Source organism: Odocoileus virginianus, chromosome 32, assembly GCF_023699985.2.
Source record: "Odocoileus virginianus isolate 20LAN1187 ecotype Illinois chromosome 32, Ovbor_1.2, whole genome shotgun sequence".
Lineage (NCBI taxonomy): Eukaryota > Metazoa > Chordata > Mammalia > Artiodactyla > Cervidae > Odocoileus > Odocoileus virginianus.
Window position 1 is genome coordinate 3,456,293 of NC_069705.1, and position 22,360 is coordinate 3,478,652.

The 22,360-nt window shown below is 50.1% G+C and overlaps 1 protein-coding gene and 1 long non-coding RNA gene across 12 annotated transcripts in view; both read left to right on the forward strand.

Moving 5' to 3' along the window:
* Positions 1–12,592, forward strand: part of LOC139032564 (uncharacterized) — a 99,333-nt gene extending 86,741 nt beyond the window's left edge. The window contains exon 3 of the long non-coding RNA XR_011485092.1: positions 12,508–12,592. This is a non-coding gene — a long non-coding RNA (uncharacterized lncRNA). The remainder of the gene's footprint in view (positions 1–12,507) is intronic.
* Positions 12,593–12,698: 106 nt separating this feature from the next.
* PSD3 (pleckstrin and Sec7 domain containing 3) overlaps positions 12,699–22,360 on the forward strand; it is a 470,822-nt gene continuing 461,160 nt past the window's right edge. For 5 of the 11 annotated variants that reach the window (XR_011485090.1, XR_011485091.1, XM_070459797.1 and 2 more), the window contains exon 1: positions 12,702–13,356. Coding sequence is in view for 8 of the 11 variants with exons in the window: in XM_070459797.1 (XP_070315898.1) it covers positions 13,036–13,356 (321 nt within the window). In the remaining 3 variants the exon portion in view is untranslated. Of the gene's footprint in view, positions 13,357–22,360 lie in introns of all 11 variants that reach the window. The other 6 variants (XM_070459799.1, XM_070459800.1, XM_070459793.1 and 3 more) reach the window with 5 other exon arrangements.

Sequence of the window (22,360 nt, forward strand, 5' to 3'; positions counted from 1 at the left end):
ACACGTCCTCCTCACAGCAGCTGCTGTTCCCAATTTTTCCCTTGGCTGGAATATTTTAGTCTTAAATGGCTTTTTTTCCCCCTCTCGCTAAATGAAATACAAACAAAAAGCGCAGTCACGTGAGTGCACACATGAACGTGTTTCTTTTAGAAGCAAATGTTTGTAATAACAAAGAGCTGGAAAGGATGAAATGTCTTTTTTTTTTTTTTTTTTTTACATCATATTCACTATTTTAAAAGAAGAAAGTGACGAAGGCAAGAGCCTCCAACTGCAGCTGGAATCACGGAGTTCATGAAACCTCTGTCTTTCTCAGCTGCCTGTGTCCTTGGCTTGCCCGGGGCTCCCTGGCAGAGAGCTTGTCCCTCCGCCCCAGCTGGTACCCATGAACTGTCCCATGGATGCAGCTTAAGAAAGCCTCTTGTGCCTGAGATACCAGGGGATGGTGGGTTTGTCCCTCCCAGAGTGATTCGTGTTTTAACGGAGAAGCTACCCCCACCCCAAGGCGATGACTAACCCAGAGAAATGAATCCATGTGGGTACATCTCTGGGGTCTTTGTCACTCTGACAAGTATAACTTTCAGGCCAATTAGGCCTTCCTGGCGTCTTCCAAGTTGCTTCCTATGCAGGGACCTTTTCCTCTCCCCCGATGACCAGAGGGAGATAAGTGAAGCAAAGTTTTGAAAGGGTCTTAATGCTTATGTGTGTTAAATGGAATAAACATTCCATTATTTGGGCAGCTGCACCGACCTAATGAAAAGCATTCTGTTTCCGAACAGTTACACTTTTAACTGCTTCTTTCTGCTCACTACCCCTCACTCTTCTTGTACTTGATGTGGCCTCTCAAGATAAATCAGGCCTTTTTTCTGCTGTTGCAAGAATTCCTCCTGAAAGGCAGAAAGCGTGTGTGAGAAGCAAATCCATACGTACCCAGTTGAGGCTGCTGATTCTGCCTGGTCCTCCAGACGAAGGCAAAGCAGACCTGCAGGCCTGCATCGTCCACACCTGCCCGCCTGGCAGGGCTGTGTGCCCTCCACACCCTGGGGTTCCTCGCTGGCTCTTATCTCAGCTGTTTTTTACTCCGTAGTTTCTGTCTCTTGGTCCCTTACCCCCATTTCCTCCCACTGGTAACCACTAGTTTGTTCTGGAAGTCTGTGAGTCTGTTTCTCTTTTGTTACATACATCCATGTGCTCTATTTTTTAGATTCCACATACAGTCATGTCTTCCTCTGATTTATTTCACTAAGCATAATGCTCTCTAGGTCTATCCATGTGGTTGCAAATGGGAAATTTTCATTCTTTTTTATGGCTGAGTAACAGTCCATTGTGTGTGTGTGTGTGTGTGTGTGTATATATACACCACGTCTTCTTTATCCATTCATCTGTCAATGGACACAGGTTGCTTCTGTATCTTGCTCATTATAAATAGCGCTGTTATGAACATTGGGGTGCATGTATCTTTTCAAATGGGTGCTCTCATTTTCCTTGCTTGTGTACCCCAAAGTGGAATGACGGGATCATTGAGTAACTCTGGTTTTAATGTTTGAGAAATCTCCAGACTGTCTGCCATAGCGGCTGTACCAACTCACGTTCGCACCGGCTGTGCGGGAGGGCTCCCTCTTTTCTCCGCGTCCCTGCCAGCATTTGTTATTTGTAGGCTCTTTGAGGCTAACTACTTTGACAGGTCTGAGGTGACGTCTCACTGTGGTTCTGATTTGCGTTTTTCTGATGATTGGTGATGCGGAGCATCTTTCCGTGAACCTGTCGGGCGTCTGTGTGCCCTCTTTGGGGATGTGTCTGTTCAGGTTTGCTGTGATGCTTCTGACATGCAGTTCACACTCTTACTAACCCACTTACCAAACAACTGCCTGGCCACCCCCTGTGTTTTCTTCCAAACTCTCTCTCATTTTTTTTTTGTAATATGAGATTTTTTTTTCTTTTTTTGGTTTATAAAATATTTATTAAAATAGGAAACTGGGGGATTCCCTGGCAGTCCAGTGGCCAGGGCTCTGAGCTTCCACTGCAGCAGGCATGGGTTTGATCCTGGATCGGGGGGCGGGGGAAACTAGGGACTCACAAGCTGTGTGGAGCAGCAGCCCATTAAGAAGCTTCAAAAGAACTGTTTGCTCTTCTATCCCATAAGCATCCACCCAGTTGTCTGTCAACTGTTAAGATGTTTGATTGCTGTCATAAATGCCCTTGAAATCTTCTGAATAACAGAGTATCGGCCTTTGCTTAAAACTCCTTGTTCCTAGCATTGCACTACCTCTCTTCATGCTTGCAGAAACTTAATGAAATTTTAAAGGTTATAATAGGTAGATTCCAGAATACTGTTGGCACTGTTAATCTTTGAATTCTAGTTCCTTTATGCTTAGTAATTCTATCTTCAAGCCATTTTTCTCTTCTCACTCCCATTTTACTATAAAAAGTCAGAAGGAACCAAGTTGCTCCTACAACAATTCACTTAGAAACCTCCTCAGCTAAATATCCAATATCATCACTCACATGTCCTACTTCCCACAAAACACTACGGCAATAACACAACTCAACCAACTTCTTTGTCGACTTCTAACAAAGATTGCCTATTCTCCATTGTCCAATAACTCTTTCCATTTGCGTCTGAGACCTTGCCAGAATGGACTGTTCCATCCATATTTCTGCTGACATCATACATACATATGATTATTTATGTAAACTCTAAGGAGATGGATGTGAACAACGGACTGGTTCCAAATTGGGGAAGGAGTCCGTCAAGGCTGTATATTGTCACCCTGCTTATTTAACTTATATGCAGAGTACATCATGAGAAATGCAGGGCTGGATGAAGCTCAAGCTGGAATCAAGATTGTGGGCAGAAATATCAGCAACCTCAGATATGCAGATGATACCACTCTAATGGCAGAAAGTGAAGAGGAACGAAAGAGCCTCTTAATAAGGGTGAAAGAGGAGAGTGAAAAAGCTGGCTTAAAACTCAACATTCAGAAAACTTTATGGCATCTGGTCCATCACTTCATGGCAAATAGACGGGGAAAGCATGGAACATGGAACATCACTGTGGACAATGATGGTGCCAATGAAATTAAAAGACATTTGCTCCTTGGAAGAAAATCTATGACAAACCTAGACAGCATATTCAGAAGCAGATACAGGAGGAGAAGGGGGCAACAGAGGATGAGATTGTGGGATGGCATCACTGACTCAATGGACATGAGTTTGAGCAATATCTCCCAACTCCAGAAGACAGTGACGGACAGGGAGGCCTGGCATGCTGCAGTTCATAGGGTCGCAGAGTCGGACACGACTTGGTGACTGGACAACAATAAAGGAATTGGACGCTTTCTCTAAGCTCTCCTTTCCCTCCTGAACCCTCACCAGAATTACCTTTAGAAGTTCCTCTATTGCCCAGCTTCAAAGCTGCTTCCACATTTTCAGGTATTTGTTATAGTGACATCCCATTTCGCCTCCGCTCAGGCTCCTGTCACCAAGTACTGTAAACTGGATGGCTTACTGACAACACTAAAGTATCTCTTGGAGCTCTGGAGGCTGGGAAACACAAGCTCAAGGTGCAGCCAACTTGGTGTCTGGAGAGAGCCCGCTTCCTGGGTGTGTCCTCATGTGGCAGGAAGAGTGTGAACTGCCCTCTGACCTCTTCTCGTGAGGACACTGATCCCACCAAAGGGGCTCCACCCTCGTGACCTGATCACCTCCCAAAAGCCCCACCTCCAAACCCCATCCCACTGGGCTGAGGTTCCCACGTGAATCTTGGCAAGACACAAACATTCAGTCCCCAAAGTCCATCTTCCATTGAGTCTCCCTGCTCTGATGTGAAGTGCCTTCTCCTGAGCCCTGGGGCCTTTCGGCTTCTCCGCCTCTAAGGACGCTTACTTGCCTGGGTAGCTCGCACCCCACGGGGTCTAAGCTGCTTTGGGCATTGATGGTGCAGACTCACCTCTGTGGTCCCTGGCATGCAGGAGACAGACACGCGGTAGCATCTGTTAAAACAAGGATCTTAATGCCACTTCCTGGCATTGACGTGTGTGCCACTGATGTTAGACACAGCAGTTGTTCAATCGATCTGTCTTATTACCTTGAAAGAAAGCATCAGGATTCGAGTTCTCCTCCGTGGGCCTAACACGGTAATTATTTCGTAACACCCTACAGTAAACTGTGTTCAGTAATGTTCTGAAGTTAAACATCTAAAAATATAAAACATTGTAAATTTTTACATGCAGGAGTTAAATCCTCACAGCCGTGCTCCTGGTAAGGAGTCAGGCAAGCATAGCAGACTGGTACACGGCCTTTTCCTGTCATCACTGTCTCCAAACCAGAGCCTCGGCCTGCAGCCGGTGAGGGTGGGGGGCATTCCTTCAGCCTGAAGCTCTCATCAAGAATTACAGCAGAAGCTGGGAAATCCTGAAACTAGGCAGGGAATCTGTTCTGAATAAGTAAAGATCCCCAGTATTATCCAGCCTCACTAGACTCTAGACTTCTCCCTAAGTCTTTGATCACTTGCTGCCCTTTTGTGGAGCAGAGGTTCTGTTTAACACTGATCCAGGTCCCAGGTCCTTGACTTCAGGATCATCCTACCCTTTCGAAAAGGAACTAGGCACTAGAGGATCACTGTGTTTTCCCTTCAAAGCCTTCATGCAGGGCCATTGCTGCTGCTGCTGCTAAGTCACTTCAGTCATGTCTGACTCTGTGTGACCCCACAGACATCAGCCCACCAGGCTCCCCCGTCTCTTACTGGAGGGTAAAAAGAGGGTGCTCATCATACGGATGTAATTGTTCCTTTTAAGACCTGAGAAAGCCTCCTTCACTTCTAAGTAAACGGTGCCTCACTGTGCAAATATAGCAGACACACAGCTTTCCAGACTCACTGCTGAATTAGTCATATTTGGGTAGCATCTCAATACATTTAACAGCCTGTGTCCATTAAAAAGTGACCAATGGATAGTTCTGATCTGAGTTTACAATTGAGCCTACTATTTTACTTATGGGAGAAGAGTTGCAACATTAAAATATTTTGAATGACTTTGGAGACTGTGTCAGGAGTTAGAAAAAAGCAATTGTTTTCTAAAGCCTTTTGAAAATGTCTTTCTTTCCTGTCTTTTTCTTTTTTACTTCCACCATTGGCGTCAGAATGCATGTAATTGGCCGAAAGTGCTAGAAAGGGGAAGGTTCCTGATGGCCAGGGTGTCAGAGAGATGGAGGGATCCAGCTGGGACTCCAGGAGCCGACGGGTTTGCACAGGTGGGGAGGAGAGGGAAGGGAGGGCTCGGCCAGGGTCCAGGGGGAGGCTTTGCAGGGTGGGCTTGGGGAGCTTGTCCTGCCTGAGGGGACCCCACAGGGGAGCAGCGGAGGAAACTCTGGAAAAGCAAGGATGGTGCAGGCAAAGCGCTGGCTGTGGTGTCGATGTGATATTGGAGACACCAGCGATCACACGTTGTCAGCATGCAGACCTAGGGGCTTGGGAGACAGGGCAGGGTGCCGGTACATGGACGGGGTGGGCACCCCCAGGACGCGATGGGGTGGCTGGGAGTGCAGCCTGGGTGTGTCTGGGAGGCATCCGGTGCCCTCGGGGCCCTGAGTGCAGTTAGGACTGAAGGGCTGAGGACCGGCTTTGCCTCTGGCCAGCGACAGCAAACAAGGTGACCCATCTCCCTGGGCCTGAGCTCTGCATCCCGAGGGGTAAACAGGACAGCAGACGGGAGGCCCTGGGCACCCGGGGCCCCAGGATCGATGGGATCTTACAAAATGTGTGCTTGACGCCATCCCTGATCAGCAGGTCAAGCTTCTGTGAAGGTTGCTCCCAGTGAGGACGGCCTCCCCGAGGAACCGTCAGAGAGACCAGGTGAAGTCTGTCCAGCCTTGGGCTCCGACCTGGGCCCCAGAGAACACAGACCCCAAACCCACTCCTCCGCCTCGCTTCCCCTCCCATGCAGCCCAGCCCCTCGGGGGAGAGGCCCTGCCCCCTGCAAGGCCCCCCTCTAACAGCCCAGCGCTCCGTGGCAGAAGGAGCATCAGGACCACGAAGGAGGAGACAGCTGTCTGGGCTCGACACGGGGCAGAGAGATCAAGTTTCTCAGCCCAGGGCTCCGATCTGTTCGGGAACTTTTTCTGTCACATCAAAAGCATCAGCCTGTGTGATCAGATGCCAGGGTAGACATGCAGCACCTTAACATACAAAGAACCGCAGAGCACACACACCCCATGTGTTTCTGGGGCCTGGTGGCAGGCAGTGAAGGAAACAGACGCAGGCTGGAATGAAAGACTCTTTCTAATCGGAGCATTTCCCAAGTGTCCCATCTGGTTCCTCCAGAAATAGTCATCACAAGGGGACTCTGACATGGTGTCGTCTCCTGAAAAAGAAAAAAAAAATGAGCTTGGCTTGCTTCTGGAGGAGAGGAAAAAAAAATAGTCACAGGGGAGAGGGTTTGGAGGAAGTAAGGGGTGGAGGAGTGAAGCGGACCATGTGTCCTGGAACTCAGGGAGGAGATGAGAAAAGTTTTCTTTTTTTACCTCTCCAAATCTCAAGTCTTTGTCTGTAAAGTGGAAGACAACGTTGTCCTCTAAATACACCAGTTGGAAGGCAGGGTGGCATCTTGAAACAGGCATGGTCCTGAAAGACCTAGGTCCACTGTTGCTGTGTTGCTTTGGGAAAGTCATTTAACTTCTGTAGATTTCATGTCCCTGTCTTTGAGACAGAGTCTAATATTTGCCTTATTCTGAGGATGTGAAATTGCATATATAAATTGCCTTTGGCCATGTCAGACATATAAGAGACATTCCTTAAACGGTAACTCTCACTGTCACCACCATCAAGCTCACTTTTAGGCAAGCGTCTTTACAGTCATGGAGGAAAGCAAGCTATGACAGTGAAGGCGTGTTTCTAACCAGTAGACAGAATGTCCTGGAAAGTCCTGAAGCCTTATTTGTGTGGCCGGAGCAGGAAGGCTTGGTGCAGATTCCCGGCATCACTTCCGGTCTGGTGGCTCACAGGTCAAAAATCAATACCCTAGAGGCAGTTGCTGGTAGAAAGGAAAAATGCTTTAATCAGAAAAGCCAGCAATCTGGGGAGAGAAGGTGGACTCATGCCCCAAGACCAACTCTGAAGATTCTGCTCAGCCATGACAGTGTTTAAAGGGGAAAAGGGGGGCATGATCTCAGTTAATCACTGAGATGGGGGGTCAGCTTTGTCACCATCCCACACCATGTGCGGGCTTGTCCACTTCTTGTGATTTTCCTTAGACACCACCTTGTTCACACAGTCTGTTCACGAGATTACTGAAGGGGAAGCTAGGCAAGAGACCTGGCCACCTGTTAATTAATTATTCTTCATTTCTACTTCTTTGATCTACAGAAAGGATCAACAAGTTAGGCAAAGTATAGTGTGATCAGAAGATGCGGAAAGTGTGCTTGGACTGGCGAGGAGCAGAGATGGGGGGCACCTGGTTGAAAGTTAGCTGCAATGAAGCTTTGCTAAAATGACAAGAAAGGGGGTTTCCTGCTGAGGGCAGGTTCCTGCAAAGAGCTGCTTACAAATCCCCCCGTCAGATATTTTTTCATTTCAAAGGGATTAGGGACAAAGGTGCATCGTCTGTAACTTCTTCATGCTGAGAGAGGGTATTGGGGTCTTAGAGTGGAAGATTTCAGCATGGGTCTGTGGCATCTCTTTGCTGACAATTTTAGTCGCCTGCTTATGTATATGAGCAGAGAAAGCTACAATTACTTTGATGCTCACAGAAATAGATGATCACGAGCAACAGTGTTAATCCCATTCTCTCGAGGCCAGTTCTTGGAACTGTGCTGGTCACAGACTCAGTACTGTTTAAGACGGAGCAGCAGGTGTCATGGGTACAGTCTGGTCATCACGCAGCCAGCTTTTTCCTTCCGGCGGCAGTTACAGTGTGTGTAAAACAACTCAGGAGTGTGCAGCCCACACACGCAGGTCTGTGACTCTCTTGTCCTAATCACCAACCACTTGCGTGTGCGCTAAGTCGCTTCAGTCATGTCCAGCTTTTTGCAACCTATGGACCATAGCCCGCCAGGCTACTCTGTCCTTGGGACTCCCCAGAAAAGAACACGGGGGTGGGTTGCCATGCCCTCCTCCAGGGGATCTTCCCGACCCAAGCACTGAACGAGTGTCTTTTGCATCTCCTGCGTTGGCACGTAGGTTCTTCACCCCTGGTGCCACCTGGGAAGCCCCCGTTAGCTGCTTGAACCTGCTCTCTAATGACTGAGGGAGGTCTAGGAGACTTGCGATCTTCAAACAAGAGGCAGGTGACATGGGGGTCCTTTGTACTTGGACCCCACGGAGCTCTGCTCAGTTCCACTCTGACTCTGGCCAGCAAAGGCAGCACGTGTGGGCAGCGCGTCTCTCCAGGAGCCCAGGTCTGGAGAGAGGAGCAGAGGGGCTGGACCTGCTGTGTGACTGACCACTGGTCTAGAGGGGAGAGCCTCTAGAGCCTCTAGGGGAGCCGGGCTCAGATGAAACCTCCTGCTGCTCCTGAGCCCCAAACTTGCTCTCAGCAAGTCGCCCCACCTCCCCTGTCTCTTTCTGCATCTCCGGAAGGGGGCTCAGCTGCCGCCTCACAAGGCCATCACGAGATTGGAGCAAGAGATGTCCTGACATTGCTCCCCAGTGCCCACTCCCCTCTCCGCCTATACTAAGGTTCTGGAATCTTCTTTCTCTCTAGAGGTGATGAGAAGAGGTCATCAGCAGAAACAGAGTACAGTTTAAACTATCCATTATTTGCATTCACACCTTATGAATCTTGAAGGTCAGTGGTGGCGGAGAAATATGAAGTCAACTTAGAACCCTTTCAGACAAAAGTCCTGAGTTTTCACAGAAATCAGGGACAGTGGTTTAGAGTTGTTATTCATGCTACTATATTATAACAAGCAGGCTGTCATTCATGGGGTCGCAAAGAGTCGGATACAACTGAGCGACGAAGCATAGCACTTCCTGACTTAAAGACTTAATAAGTATTAATTTTGAGTTTACAGAGTACAATTTACAGAGATAATCCCACTTGACCTGAAAAACAATTTTGTAATGCAGGAAGGGCAGAACTTAATTTTGCTCAGGTAAGTTCACCGAGGGTCAGAAACTTACTGTGAGTCACACCTAGTAAAAATGACCACATCAGGGCTCCAGACCCCAGATTCACCACTGACTCTTCCCTCATCCCAGTGACTTCTTCAGTTCTTACCCATCAGATAGGAAGCATACAAACATATATGTGATTGCCATTGTAGGTTAAAAAAAAGATATCACGCAACTGTTCAAATTGTTCCACTGGGTCAACCTGGTTTTTTTTATTTTTTAGACCTCAAAAGTGTGTGTGTATAAATTCTAAGAGTTGCTAGCATTTATCAAGGAACCTTTCCATATAAGATAGTATGGTAAATACGGTGTTGACAGATACTTCCACTTAATCCTCTCAACAACTCTATGAAGTGGGTATAGTTAACTCATCTTAGAGAAGAGGACACATTATCAGAGAGGTTAAGTAACTGGCTTAAGGTCACACAGCCACACCATGGGCTCAGAGAAATGTCTACGTGGCACCAAAGCTCATGTTCTCAGTCCCTGTGCTATTTTACATCAGAGCAGACACCCATGTTTTTCTGGCACCTGCCCCTATTTCTCACACAACCCCAGCTCCCTAGACGACCCCCAGTACTATGGAAGTGACTTATACGTGTCCTCAGATCAATCCCTCAGCTCTCTTGTCATTTGCCCAGTGGCAGCCCTGCCATTTGTTTCAGTAAGTTCAGTTGCTCAGTTTCAGCTTCAGCATCAGTCTTTCCAATGAATATTCAGGACTGATTTTCTTCAGGATGGACTGGTTGGATCTCCTTGCAGTTCAAGGGACTCTCAAGAGTCGTTTTCTCCAACACCACAGTTCAAAAGCATCAATTCTTCAGCACTCAGCTTTCTTTATAGTTCAACTCTTACATCCATACATGACTACTGGAAAAACCGTAGCTTTGACTAAACGGACATTTGTTGGCAAAGTAATGTCTCTGCTTTTTAATATGCTGTCTAGCTTGGTCATAGCTTTTCTTCCAAGGAGTGCTGCTGCTGCTGCTAATTTGCTTTAGTCGCGTCTGACTCTGTGCGACCACAGAGACGGCAGCCCACCAGGCTCCTCCGTCCATGGGATTTTCCAGGCAAGAGTACTGGAGTGGGTTGTTATTGCCTTCTCCTTCCAAGGAGTGTCTTTTAATTTCATGGCTGCAGTCACCATCTGCAGTGATTTTGGAACCCCAGAAAAGAAAGTCTGTCCCTGTTTCCACTGTTTCCCCATCTATTTTCCATGAAGTGATGGGACTGGATGCCATGATCTTTGTTTTTTGAATGTTGAGTTTTAAGCCAGGTTTTTCACTCTCCTCTTTCACTTTCATTGAGAGTTTACTCTTGTTTACTCTCCTCCTGTTTTTGGTTTGCCATTTGTTTACTTTCCTCCTAGTCTAGTCCCTACTACCTAGGGATGAAACGTTGGCAGTAATCATCTCTGTGACAAAGCTTGCAAATAGGAAGTCAGAAGAGAGAAGTGGTCTGAAGTCATCACCTCCACCACAGTCCTTTGGGACATTGTTCTATCTGCAGGTTGGAGTTGAAGTGAAACTTCTCATCCGATGGTTCCGGAAGCCCCTGCCCATCCGGGGCAGTTGTGTTAAAAAGGCAATTATTTCCCTTCCCTGGTGGTGGTAAAGAATCTGCTTGCACCACAAGAGACCAGGGTTTGATCCCTGGGGCCAGAAGATCCCCTGGAGAAGGAAGTGGCAACCCAGTCCAATATTCTTGCCTGGAGAACCCCACGGACAGAGGAGCTTGGGGGCTACAGTCCACGGGGTCACAAAGAGCCGGACACGCCTGCGCGACTAACACTTTCATTCCCTTCTCTCGATCCACCTCCTCACCTCACAGTGGATTGTGTTGAACTGTGAGTAGAGAGGGGTGCGGAGCACCTGCTGTGATGCCCACACCACTGAAAGCTTAAACGAGACAGTGGTCCTCCTTCCCAAGTCTCTGTTCTGTAGGAAGACAGAGCTCCCCCCTTACCATCAGGGCGTCAGCTAACCAACTAGCGCTTGCCGAGTGATTGCAGTGCCCAAGCAAGCTCTTTTAAAGCAGAGTGAGCGAGTTACACAGACATTACTCACATGGGATTTTTGTTGAAGTTAAGTGTAATCAGATCAACACATCACTCTTTCAGTGGGTGAATCTGAGACATGGATGCATCTTTGGCTGAAATTCTCTCTGTCACAGTGTCTGTTATAAAGGGGCTACAGAGTCCACAGCCTGGCCCAGACCACTCTGGACACACATAGACTGAGTCATTTGTCAGCTTGTTTAGAAACAAGGAGAAGCCTCCATAAACTTGGGAGGAAAAGCTGTGCAAAGACGTTTAAGGAGGAGAACGAACACCCCACCACCTCCTCTGAGAGTTTCCAAGCAGCCTCGCCCAGGCAGCGGTGGTCAGCCAGGGCGGGGGCCCCTGGCCACTGCAGGCGTGCTGCCCGTGTGATGTCAGGCCGGGGGTCAGGGGCCTGTGGCTCAGGCCCGGGCACTGCCAGCTCTCCAGGCCCCTGCTAGTTTGTCTTGGAGGATGGCTTCCTGATTCCCTTCCAGTCGAGCTCAAACTGATAAAGAAAAGATCTTTTCCACCCACTGCAGTCCTCTTCCCAGGGTCAAGGCCAGCGCGCCTTTAAGGGATACTGAGCCCGTTCAGTTCAGTTGCTCAGTCGTGTCGGACTCTTTGCGACCCCATGGACTGCAGCAGCCAGGCTTCCCTGTATTAACCCTCTTAGCCGGAATTACTGGATGAATTTTCAGGTGATTTCCTATTGTTCTCAGAATGTAAGAAAACTAAAGGAATTTTCAAAAATAACAACCCTCTTGCCTGATTTGTCACCTGGATAGATTTTCTTACTTCATCTTTTTCTCTTTTTTATTTCTTTCTTATTTTCTCTTTTTCATCTTTAACTATTTCTGTGTGCGTATGATGCCTAGTATTTTGCCATGGGACTCTGGGGCTACCCCGGGGAATTCCTGAAAAACCACAGGATTTAAAGAGGAAGTTGATGAAGATATTAAAGTTGTTTACAACTGTGTGTCACCGATGCAAGAGAGGTGGATTGAAAGTGAGCTTTTAAGTGTCCTGGAGACTCATCTTTCCATCACACTGGTCTCAGGGTCAGACGTCAAGCAAGAGATGTCGCTAAAAATGGAGGTTGGGATAGACAAAGAAAGCAGTAACTTTAGAGTCTTCATTTCAAACACGGGGGGCGGGGGGCGGATCGCAGGTCAGAACTCCTCAGACCCCCCAGGCTGAGGGCAGCCCAGTCCCCGCCGCCCCTGCCAGCCCGGCTGCCCCCAGCCCCGCCTGTTCCTGCGATGCTGGGAACTGAGTGCAGAGCCCAGACCCGCGGCTGGGTCAGCCCCCTCCCCACTCCCTGAAGACCCCTCGGGGGCTGAAGGTGTGTCCTTTGCTTCCTCAGGGTCAGGCCGCGTGGAGCCATGAGGCCAGGTCACGCCCGCCCACCGCTGCCGACCTTCGCATCCCTGGGCCCCGAGGTCTGAAGCCGGCCCGGCGGGACCCAGCCGAGCCCCCGGAGGCCATGGCCGAGCGGCATCAGCAGATGAAAACGTCCTTCCTCTTCGTGCAGCTGCGGGCGCCCCCTGCGCGCGTGCGCCCCGCCCCGGCTCCAGCCCGGCCCGCGGCCGCGGGGGGCCCGGAGGAGGGCCGCCCTTTCCCGGGTCCCGGGGCCGGCTCCTCGGCGGGCGGGGCCCTCGGGCCCCCTCCCCGGACTGGCCCTCCCCCGCCGAGGCCGGGCCGTGGGACCGCGGCGCCAGCCGCCCCCTGTTGCTCGGCTCCCGCGGAGGGAGAGGAGAAAACCCGGGCCCTGGATGCGCGGAAGGGGCGCGCTCGCGGACCCCCCGGTCGCAGGCGCTCCCCGGCCCCCGCCTCCGGCGCGCGTGGACGGCGGCAGGCCCGGCCATGCAGACCCCCTAGCCCGGCTCCCAGCATGGGCGACGGCGGCCGCAGCCCCTCGGTGGGCTGGACTCCCTGGCCGGACGGTCCTGCCCGCCGGGACGTGTGGAGCACCGGCCCGCAGGCTCAGGACGCCTCGGAGCGCTCCCTTCCGCAGGCCCAGGCTGCCGAGGGCGCTCAGAGCCAGGGGTCCCGGGGCGGAACCGAGGCGCCGGCCCGCAGCCCCGCGCGCCCACCGAGCGCCCAGGATGAGGGCAGCCCCGCGCAGGCCAGCCGCGCCAGGCTCTGCCGGCACCGTGCGCCCCTCCAGACCAGCAGGAGCTGCGCCGCCCCGCCTGCCGCCCTGCCTCTCAAGGTAAGAAAGCGTGTGCGGCCGAATCCCTGAGACCCGCGCTCTTGCCAGAGAAGACAAGAGTGGACCAGGTGCCAGATGTCCTGCAGGACCCCCAGCTCCTCGCGCTGGGGTCTCCTGTTCGCTGTGCGCGCCTGGCTCTTCCTTCTTTGCTCCGCCTGCACCATGAGCTTATTGTGTGGAAGGGGAGAGTGAATAGTGCTTCCCAAGATTCTGCCAGGGATGAGAGCAGGAGAGTTGGGTAGGGATGTGCAACTTTTATGGGGAACCGAGAGAAAGGATGGAGGCGGCACAGAGACACTTGTTGAGCCCTGGGCCGTGCCAGCCTCATGCTGGGCGTTTTTGCCTATATCCCACTTAGCTGCATACCTCCTAGGAAAATGCAGGCTGCTATCTTCAACTTCAGATGAAGAAATTGGGACGTGGCTGGGCAAAAATCCTCCTCTTCCCTTCCGAAATGGAAAAGACAGAAGCAAAACCTATTCTCCAGAATGGGCATGGAGCCTTGGAGAGGTTTCAGGGGGATGGTGGAGGTGCCCAGCACCCTCTGTACCTACGGGACCACCTTCCATCCCTGCCGGTAGGTGGATGTTCGCCCTGGACGTCAGCCTCCAGCCCCCACTTTCCTTCCCATCAGAAGGGAAAGGGTAGCCCCAGGTGGTTTCCAGCATCTCTGCCAGCTCCTTCCCGGCCAAGCCTCCTGTTTGTTATTAGCATTTTATTCTCTGCATCTCCACTCAGCCTCCTCACCAAGCTGGTGTCTGAGCCCATCTTCCCGGCTCCACCCAGCTTGGGTGTCCCGATCCCAGAATGGGTGGACAGAACTGACAGGTGTGCTTTTGCGTTTCCTTTCCTGATAGCGTGGACGACCTGCTATGCTTTGTACACAGGCAGTGAGGGTGAGGGTGAAGAAGCGTGTCGGGGGAAGGGATGGTGGGAAGGGGTGGAGGAGGGGCCCTCCTGTTGGAGTGTGTGGTTGGTCCCTGTGGAGGGGAGCTCCCCGGGAAGTCACCGGAGAAATGGATGGAATTCACATCAGGAGGGAACCTCTCCCAAGGCTTGGGCTTCATCTGGAGCCCCTGTCTCTCTCCCGTGGGCTTCCAGGGGCTTCTCCTTGCCCCTTTCCTCCTAACAGGCAGCCGGTAGAGTCATGGTGGAGAATCAGGGAGAGAGGATGAGCTCAAGTTCTCTTTGGAGCGAAACTCTGGGAAGAAGAGAGATGCGAGCGTGCTTCCTTGGGAAACGGTTTACATTCCATCCTAGTGCTTGTATCACGCATTTCCTACGGGGATTTAAGAGGAATGGCACATCCCTGCGTCAGAGCTCAGGCTCCGAATCCGGGGTCACGGGGAGTTGTTTGTGTACTTCGAGGCCGCTCTGATGACTTGAGAGCTTCTCCTCCCCTCCTTTCTCCTCCATCTTCTGGGTGATAAGAAAGCCCCAGAGCTGTTGCCAGTTCTCTCGGGAGAGGCACTGGGGGAGCTGGTCCAGATGGGTCAGGTTCTGCCTCGTCTGCCCCCTTTAGCCACGTCTGCTAACGGGCCCCCAGACATCTGGTCCGTCTAAAGCCAGGATGGCAAGATTCCTGGCTAAAGGTGGAAACCCCAGGTTCCAGTCCTAACCTTGAGCAAACCGCCAGAGCTCTCAGTTTTCCCATCAGAAAACACTGTGGGCCCACCTGCCCGGCAGGTGCTGTGGGGCCAGCGAGGGTCTCTCGGTTGCCCTGTCTTAGGGGAGAGAAGAGAAGCAGGGTCCCTGAGACCAGGTAGGACTGGGAACCATGGAGTCAGAGGGGTCAGCAAAGGACTCCAGGGTTAGGGGACAAAGCGGGGCTAAACTTAGCCTCGACCGAGCCGGTCGCAGGGTGTGATGCTCTCGCCCCAGGGAAGAAGTGAAGTGTGAGTTGCTTAGTCGCGTCCGACTCTTTGTGATCTCATGGACTGTAGCCCGCCAGGCTCCTCTGTCCCTGGGATTCTCCAGACCCGAATACTGGAGTGGGTTGCCATTTCCTCCTCCAGGGAAATCTTCCCGACCCAGGGATCATACCTGGATCTCCCGCATTACAGGCAGATTATTTATCATCTGAACCACCAGGGAAGCAGCCGGAAGTCAGCCTTCAGAACTTCAAGTCCTTCAGATGTTTGGGGCTGTTATCAACCAAGTGACTCTGCCTATCTTGGGTGTTAGAGAAGGGAAAAGTCAGCAGAGTGAGGTTTCCACCTGCCCCGCCCTGGGCACGGGAACATGCCCTTGGATCTGACAGATTAGTGCCTGAGCACTGCCCAATCCGAATTTGCGTTGGAATTTAGCTGTTGGGGTCACAGCAAAGCAGCAGCAGATTTCTTGTGAGCCATCAGTTGAGAGGCCTTTCACTGGATACATGCATAGAAATGTGATCAATTACTCCATTTATTGGGAATTCCCTGGTGGTCCAGTGGTTAGGACTCTGCACGACCGGTGCAGGGGACATAGGTTCGATCCCTGGTCAGGGAACTAATTCCCGTATGCTGCGTGACACAGTAAAAAAAAAAAAAAAAAAAGATTTACTACATTTATTAAAGTGAAGTGTTGCTTATATAGAAGCAAAAATATTTTCCTACGTGTGTATCATAGGATGGAGGTCCTGGTATCAAGCAGACAAGTCTAGATCCTAAGTGTCAAATTTCTTCTTCATTGCACTCTAAATAGCCAAGTCTATTCTTCCCATGTGGTGGTAGTGATAAAGAACCTGCCTACCAATGCAGGAAACATAATAGATGCAGGTTCGATGACTGGATTGGGAAGATCCCTGGAGGAGCGCCTGGCAACCCACTCCAGTATTCTTGTCTGGGGAATCCCATGGACAGACGAGCCTGGCATGCTATTGTCCATAGGGTTGCAAAGAGTTGGACACGACCGAAGCGAGTTAGCACGCATTCTTTCACTGTTGAAACAGATGGAATCCAGAGTGAGGGACTCCCATCCTCAAATCCCTGCTGACTTCCATCCTTCCAAGTGTGTGCACACAACTCCCTTAGCCCCTCATTCAGAGCGTGACTGGGCTTCACTGACCATGACTGCAGCCCTCTGTGCCCCGTGGGGGGCTCCCGGGACACAGCCCCCTTTGATCAGAACCTCGCAACACTGTGAGGCTGCACTGTATCACTGTGCCCGCTTCGCGGATGAGGAGACAGAGGCTGGCGCATGGTCAGTGACCCAAGGCCAGGACACAGCAGTGATGGGGACAGAGTTCCTGGGGTCCCTGCAGAGGCTGGAGCCCTGCTCTCCTTGCCTTCCTTGGCAGGCAGCCCACCGCCCCTGGGACTGGGGGGTCTGGGGCTTGGGAGAAGGGGCCTCAGGGTCCTCAGGTCTAGAGACCTGGCCTTGCTGATGTGTGACTCAAGTCTGGGGCTAATGATATAAAGACGCAGAAAACAGACACAATTCAAATGAAAAGGGGGAAAAAAAAAAACTTCCTCTACAATCATTTTGGGGATTTTCCATGCTGTTGTTGTGTTTTACTAAGTCTTCCTATCTTATGTATTTAATGCTTTGAAATAACAATGAGTTTTGGTGTGTAGATGACATTAGAAAATTAGCAGTAAGTAATATTAAAAATTTGCCCCCAGATGTCAAGCCCCACGCCTACAAACCCCACCTGTATCTTTAAATTTTCCAGCAAATTTACCTCTTTATTTTGATTTTCCTCTCTCTCTTCCTCTCCCCTCTCACAATCAGTTTTTTGAGTTTTCCTCGCCAGCCGCTAGGAGTGTTCAGGGTTTAGAAGGGTGAGGGTGAACAGGACGGACAGGGTCTCCCCCGGGGCTGGAGGTCAGGCCCTCGGGAAAGTGGGGGACAGTCATTCCCTGAGGTGCTGAGGGCAAGGGGGAGGGGGTCCATGTACACCCGGCAGATTGGAAAGAATAGCTTTAACCCTCTGTGTCTCGCTTTGAAACAAAACCGGGGTCCGAAATATGTCTGTGAAGTATATTACATTTTTGATCGAGAGTTCTTATTTAGAGCAAAGGTCCCTGGCACTGAGGTTCGGGGAGTGAAATGAAGCTCTGGTTCTGCCAACCAACTAGCTAAGCGCCCTGACGACTCACTGAGCAAAGCGAGGCTACCCCGTCTGACCCCGGAGGCCTTTCCAGCTCTGACCTTCTAGGATAAGTATGAATCGTCAGATCCAGAAAGGGAATGAAGTAAGAGGATGAAACTTATCTAATTTCATCTCGTCTCTAAAGATTATTTTGTCAAAGGGCGTCACGGCAGGGAAGCTACATGCAGTGGACTTGTACGTCTCGGGCAATGTGGAATTTCAGCCAGGGGACGCTCTCCACAGGCTCCGCACTTCATAATCGGCTGAATGAATGAACCCTGGGAGCGGGGTTAACACCCAGTGATAGAGTCACAGCCTTCTTTGGGCATTAACACAGATCGCCCACAACATTTAGGGCCACAGTTGTCTGCTGCCTCTCTGCTAAAGGCTAATGTTTCTTTCTCTGACCGGATGGCAAGTTGAATGAAACTCCTTTCTGAAGTTGAATACTGACCCCCAGATATACCTCTCTCCCAGGAGGAGTCACTGATCTCATCTGGAGTTAATGTTTAATTCCTCAAGCCTGTTTGACTTTTCTGGCCTGTTGTGAGTTAGAAACTGTTCTGTGCACAGAATGATAAAATTCTAGATAGTCCTGTGTTTATAGTCATCATTCTTGGGGAGCAATGTAGAATTTTTTTTAAAAGAAGCTAGAACAAAGAGAGAGCTTACACAAATGCCATATAGTAATTTGAACAGCGATGTAGATAAATGTGCAGTGGTGGCCCTTTTAAAGGGTGATTTTACTGTTCAGAAGACTGTACTGATTGGAATCAAAAGCTTATCCTAGTCTATTTTACCCTGCGTGGCTGTTGACATAGATGTCTTGATGTCTTACTTGGATAAACAAAGCCTGAGGTAGCAGAATGGGTTTCAGCTCTGTTTCATCTTGTGGTTTGCCTCCATGTTCCCATGACAACCTTCTCTCACTTTTTCTCTCTCCTTACCCCTCCCTTTGACGTTCGTACGGATGCCCTGTGGTCAGGATGCGGGGGGCCGCTCTCATGGAACCACACCCTCTTCTGCACTCTGATGGGAGAAGAGGGCAGAGAGCACGTGGACCGCTTGACGTGGTTCCCCCCAAGATGTGGAGGGAAGATTTGCCGTGGGAGCTGGCACCCAGGGTCTGATTCAAGTTAGCTAAGTAATTCGGTTCACATTAGTTGAGTAAAGGTGTTCTCTTTCAGTCTGGGTCTAAATTCCTGCAACATGAAGAGATCAGACTCTAGTTTCCTACTTTCTAGCTCAGGATTCTAAATTCTTGCCAATCCATTTGCACTCATGTTTGTGACAAATCCACCAAAGGACAGCTTTTGATGACAAATCTCTAAAAGTCTATCATGTTTAGAAGTCCCTACTGTTGGGAAATTCCTTTGTTGGTTAAATTAGATGCCTCTCCTGTATCCAGAGCATAACGAGGAGCTAAAAACACATTTTAAAACATTGTACACAACATATAGCCTGCTTTCCAATCTTAAGTGCTAATTTTTTTTTTTACAAAATATTGATAGCACTCGTCAGGTATTAGGTTTGGCCTTAGAGTATTTGGAGAAAATATTAAATTGAGTTTTTATTTTTTTTAATCAAAGTGAAGTCACTCGGTCGTGTCTGACTCTTTGTGACCCCATGGACTGTAGCCCACCAGGCTCCTCCATCCATGGAATTTTCTAGGCAAGAGTACTGGAGCGGGTTGCCATTTCCTTCTCCAGGGGATCTTCCCAACCCAGGGATTGAACCCCGGTCTCCCGCATGGCAGGCAGACGCTTTACCGTCTGAGCCCCCAGGGAAGCAGGAGTTGTGTTTAGTTTTCCTCCCATGTTTAACGGAAATACATTTGCTGAAAGGGATTGGTGTTTTTAGCCCCAGGAGTCAATTACTCAGTGAAGGGGATACTGGAAATGGATTCCAAAATTGAGACCCAGAACGAGAAAGAGGCTGGTCCTCACTCAGCCAGTTGGAATCCGTTCCAGCCGTTGCCTCACTTTAACTGTCCCGATGTGTGCCCTTGAACAGAAGTGCTCTGTTGCTAGGAGATTAGCTAGGATCCTTGGTTGTGTGTGATAGAAACCCTCAAGGCCACGTCACGCCCAAGAGGGGAATTCAGGAGCAGAAACATCCTTGCCTGCATCCATCCTTGGGCGGGTGGACCTGCATGGAGGTGCAGCTGGGTCTCAGAGCCCCCCACCGAGGGCTCCGGAGGCTCCAGGTGTCATTTCATCCCGCCGGCTGCCCTGTGCCCTCCCCGCCTGCCCTTCTCGGACTGGTTCTTTCTCCTTCTGCACGTCTGCTCCCTTTCCTCCCTACTCCTCGGGAGGAACACAGTCGCCCCCCATTCCCAGGTTTCCATCTCCTCTCGTTGGAGACTGGGGTCCTCGGGCCTGCCTCCCTGTCCGTGAAGAGGCTTCTCCGTCTAGTGCAGGTTGGGGTCAGGGGTGTCCACCCAGCCTGCTATGTGGGGGCAGGGCCCAAGGCAGCACCCGTGGTGAGGTCAGGTCTACCGGGAGCCCGATTCTGTTACAGCCCTGTGAACCTGCGGGAGGGAAGGTTCTAGAAATGACCTGCAGAGAAGGGGACCGCTGGGGCCAGCCAACCCCGTGGGTGACAGAGACACTCTCAGGGAGTCTCACCTACAGCTTATAACGTCGCTGCTTTGTATAAATGTCCTACTTGGGCCCTCTCAGATTTTAGGGAGGCCAGTTTTTGTAGCTTTTAGAGAGGTTTTTTAAAGGAGTCCCGGAAGTGAAAGTGTTAGTTGCTCAGTCCGGTCCAACTCTTTTGCAGCCCCATGTACTGTGGCCCACCAGGCTCCTCTGTCCGTGAAATTCTCCAGGCAAGAATACTGGAGTGGGTTTCCATGACCTCCTCCAGGGGATCTTCCCAACCCAGGAATCAAACCTGAGTCTCCTGCAGGAGATCCTGCCTTGGCAGGTGGTTTTTTTTTTTTTTTTTCACCACTGTGCCACTTGGGAAGCAAAAGAATCCCTGAACAAACAATGTATTAGATTCAGATTACTGCCTGATGTGGTTTATAAACAGATTAATAAACTTATAAATCTGTTTATAAACCTATAAATATATGCTACTGGGCATAATATGGCAAGTTTTCTCTTTCAAAGGCTTTTTTCTTCCTTTTCCTTTGGATTTTTTTTTTTTTTAATCCAAAGACTTTTTTAAAAGAATTGCGCGCTCACTGATGGCTGCGTTGGGTCTCAGGGAGGTGGCCTCTCTAGTGGTGGAGCGCAGGGCCCTGGTATGCAGGCTCAGTAGTGGTGGCTCACAAGCGTGGTTGCTCCGCGGCACGTGGCATCTTCCTGGACAGGAAATTGAACCCATGTCCCCAGGATCGGCAGGCAGCTTCTTAACCGCTGGACCACCAGCCAAGTCCTCCTTGTGGGTTTTTAGAGATTGTAAGATGCTACGAGATTCACACAAACTTAAGTCGTTAGGTGAAACCTCCTTAGGTGCGGTTAGCAGGGTTCCTTAGCCCTTCAGCTTCCTTGTGTGATTCAACGTTGCAGCAACTCCTGGATGCCCACAGGACCTGAGAAGCGAGGACAGTGGGGAGAGGGTGGTTCCTTGAGCTGGACTGTGAAGAGCCCTGGCTCCGCAGGGTCCCCGCCCCGGGCCACCGAGGCCTGCCGGGTGAGGAAGGCCACTTCTCTTGGTTCCAAAGGAATCAGCAGCTGTGGCTCCTTTCTGGCTGCCCTTCGTGTTGTGCACATTTCCTGTGATTATTTTTTAGTCGATTTTAACTTTTCGGAATCTAACTTTCAATTTTCAGGATGTGTGATTTTTCATTAACCTTTCAATTACCAGTTCTAGCAGATTATGAGCTAAAAAGCCCCAGGGCCCTATTCAAGCACTTACCTTGTTCTGCCATTTGAAAATTCCATTTTATCTGCAGGGAGCTTGGTCACCCTTCACTAAGTTCTCAATCTGACTGTATGACAAAATAACAATTAAAACGTCACCCCATCCATCCCATGCTGTAAGCAGAGAGATCTCACTTAATCTTTGTCCATAAGGATTTACAGTGCCCTACAACCAGAGCATGGTGAAGAATCTGCCTGCAATGAACGAGACCCAGATTCGATCTCTGGGTCTGAGATGTCCCATGGAGAAGGGAATGGCAACCCACTCCAGTGTTCTCGCCTGGAGAATCCCATGGATAGAGGAGCCTGGGGGGCTACAGTCCATGGGGTCACAGAGTCAGACACGACTGAGCGACTATCACTTTCACTTCCACAATTAGAGCGCACAAAATGAAAATGATGGTGAAGGTAAATTAGTGACAAAGAATCAGTTCTAGGAAAATATAAATAAGTGTCAAGATGAAGAAAAGATCAGGTCGAGATCAGGAAAGGAACCCAAAAGAACATGCCACAGTGGCAGAGAGAGAGCCATGTTTGAAAGTCACATTTGGCCCTGTGCTTTCTAGATGCTCAAACTACAGGAAACATGGTTAGCTACACAGTTGTAACTGTGGGAACGGTTGGGGGAGGGAAGGGGGAGGAAGAGGTCCTCTAACGTGTTCCACAGAAATCAGTTCTCTTAGTAAACCGAATTTTGCCTGGCCTTTAAAATAGCACTTTGGATAAAAATTTTTCTGAAGATCAGTTAACATTTTCTGTCTCTTTAGACACATGTACGTGTGTACAACGTAATTAATTTCCTTGATAACTTGGGCAGTCACTGTGACAGCAGTTTTGCTTGCTGGCAACTTCAGATCTGTGAGGTCATTTGCTTCTATACATGATGCCTCAGATCTGCTGGCTGAGTTCTCTTTGCTTTTTAGTAATGTTTCATTTTGTTCCATGCAGGCCTATTCCTTCTTGCTGCTATTAGCGTCTGCCTCTAATATAGGGCTTCCTTGATACCCCAGCTGGTAAAGAATCCGCCTGCAATGCACATGACCCTGGTTTGATTCCT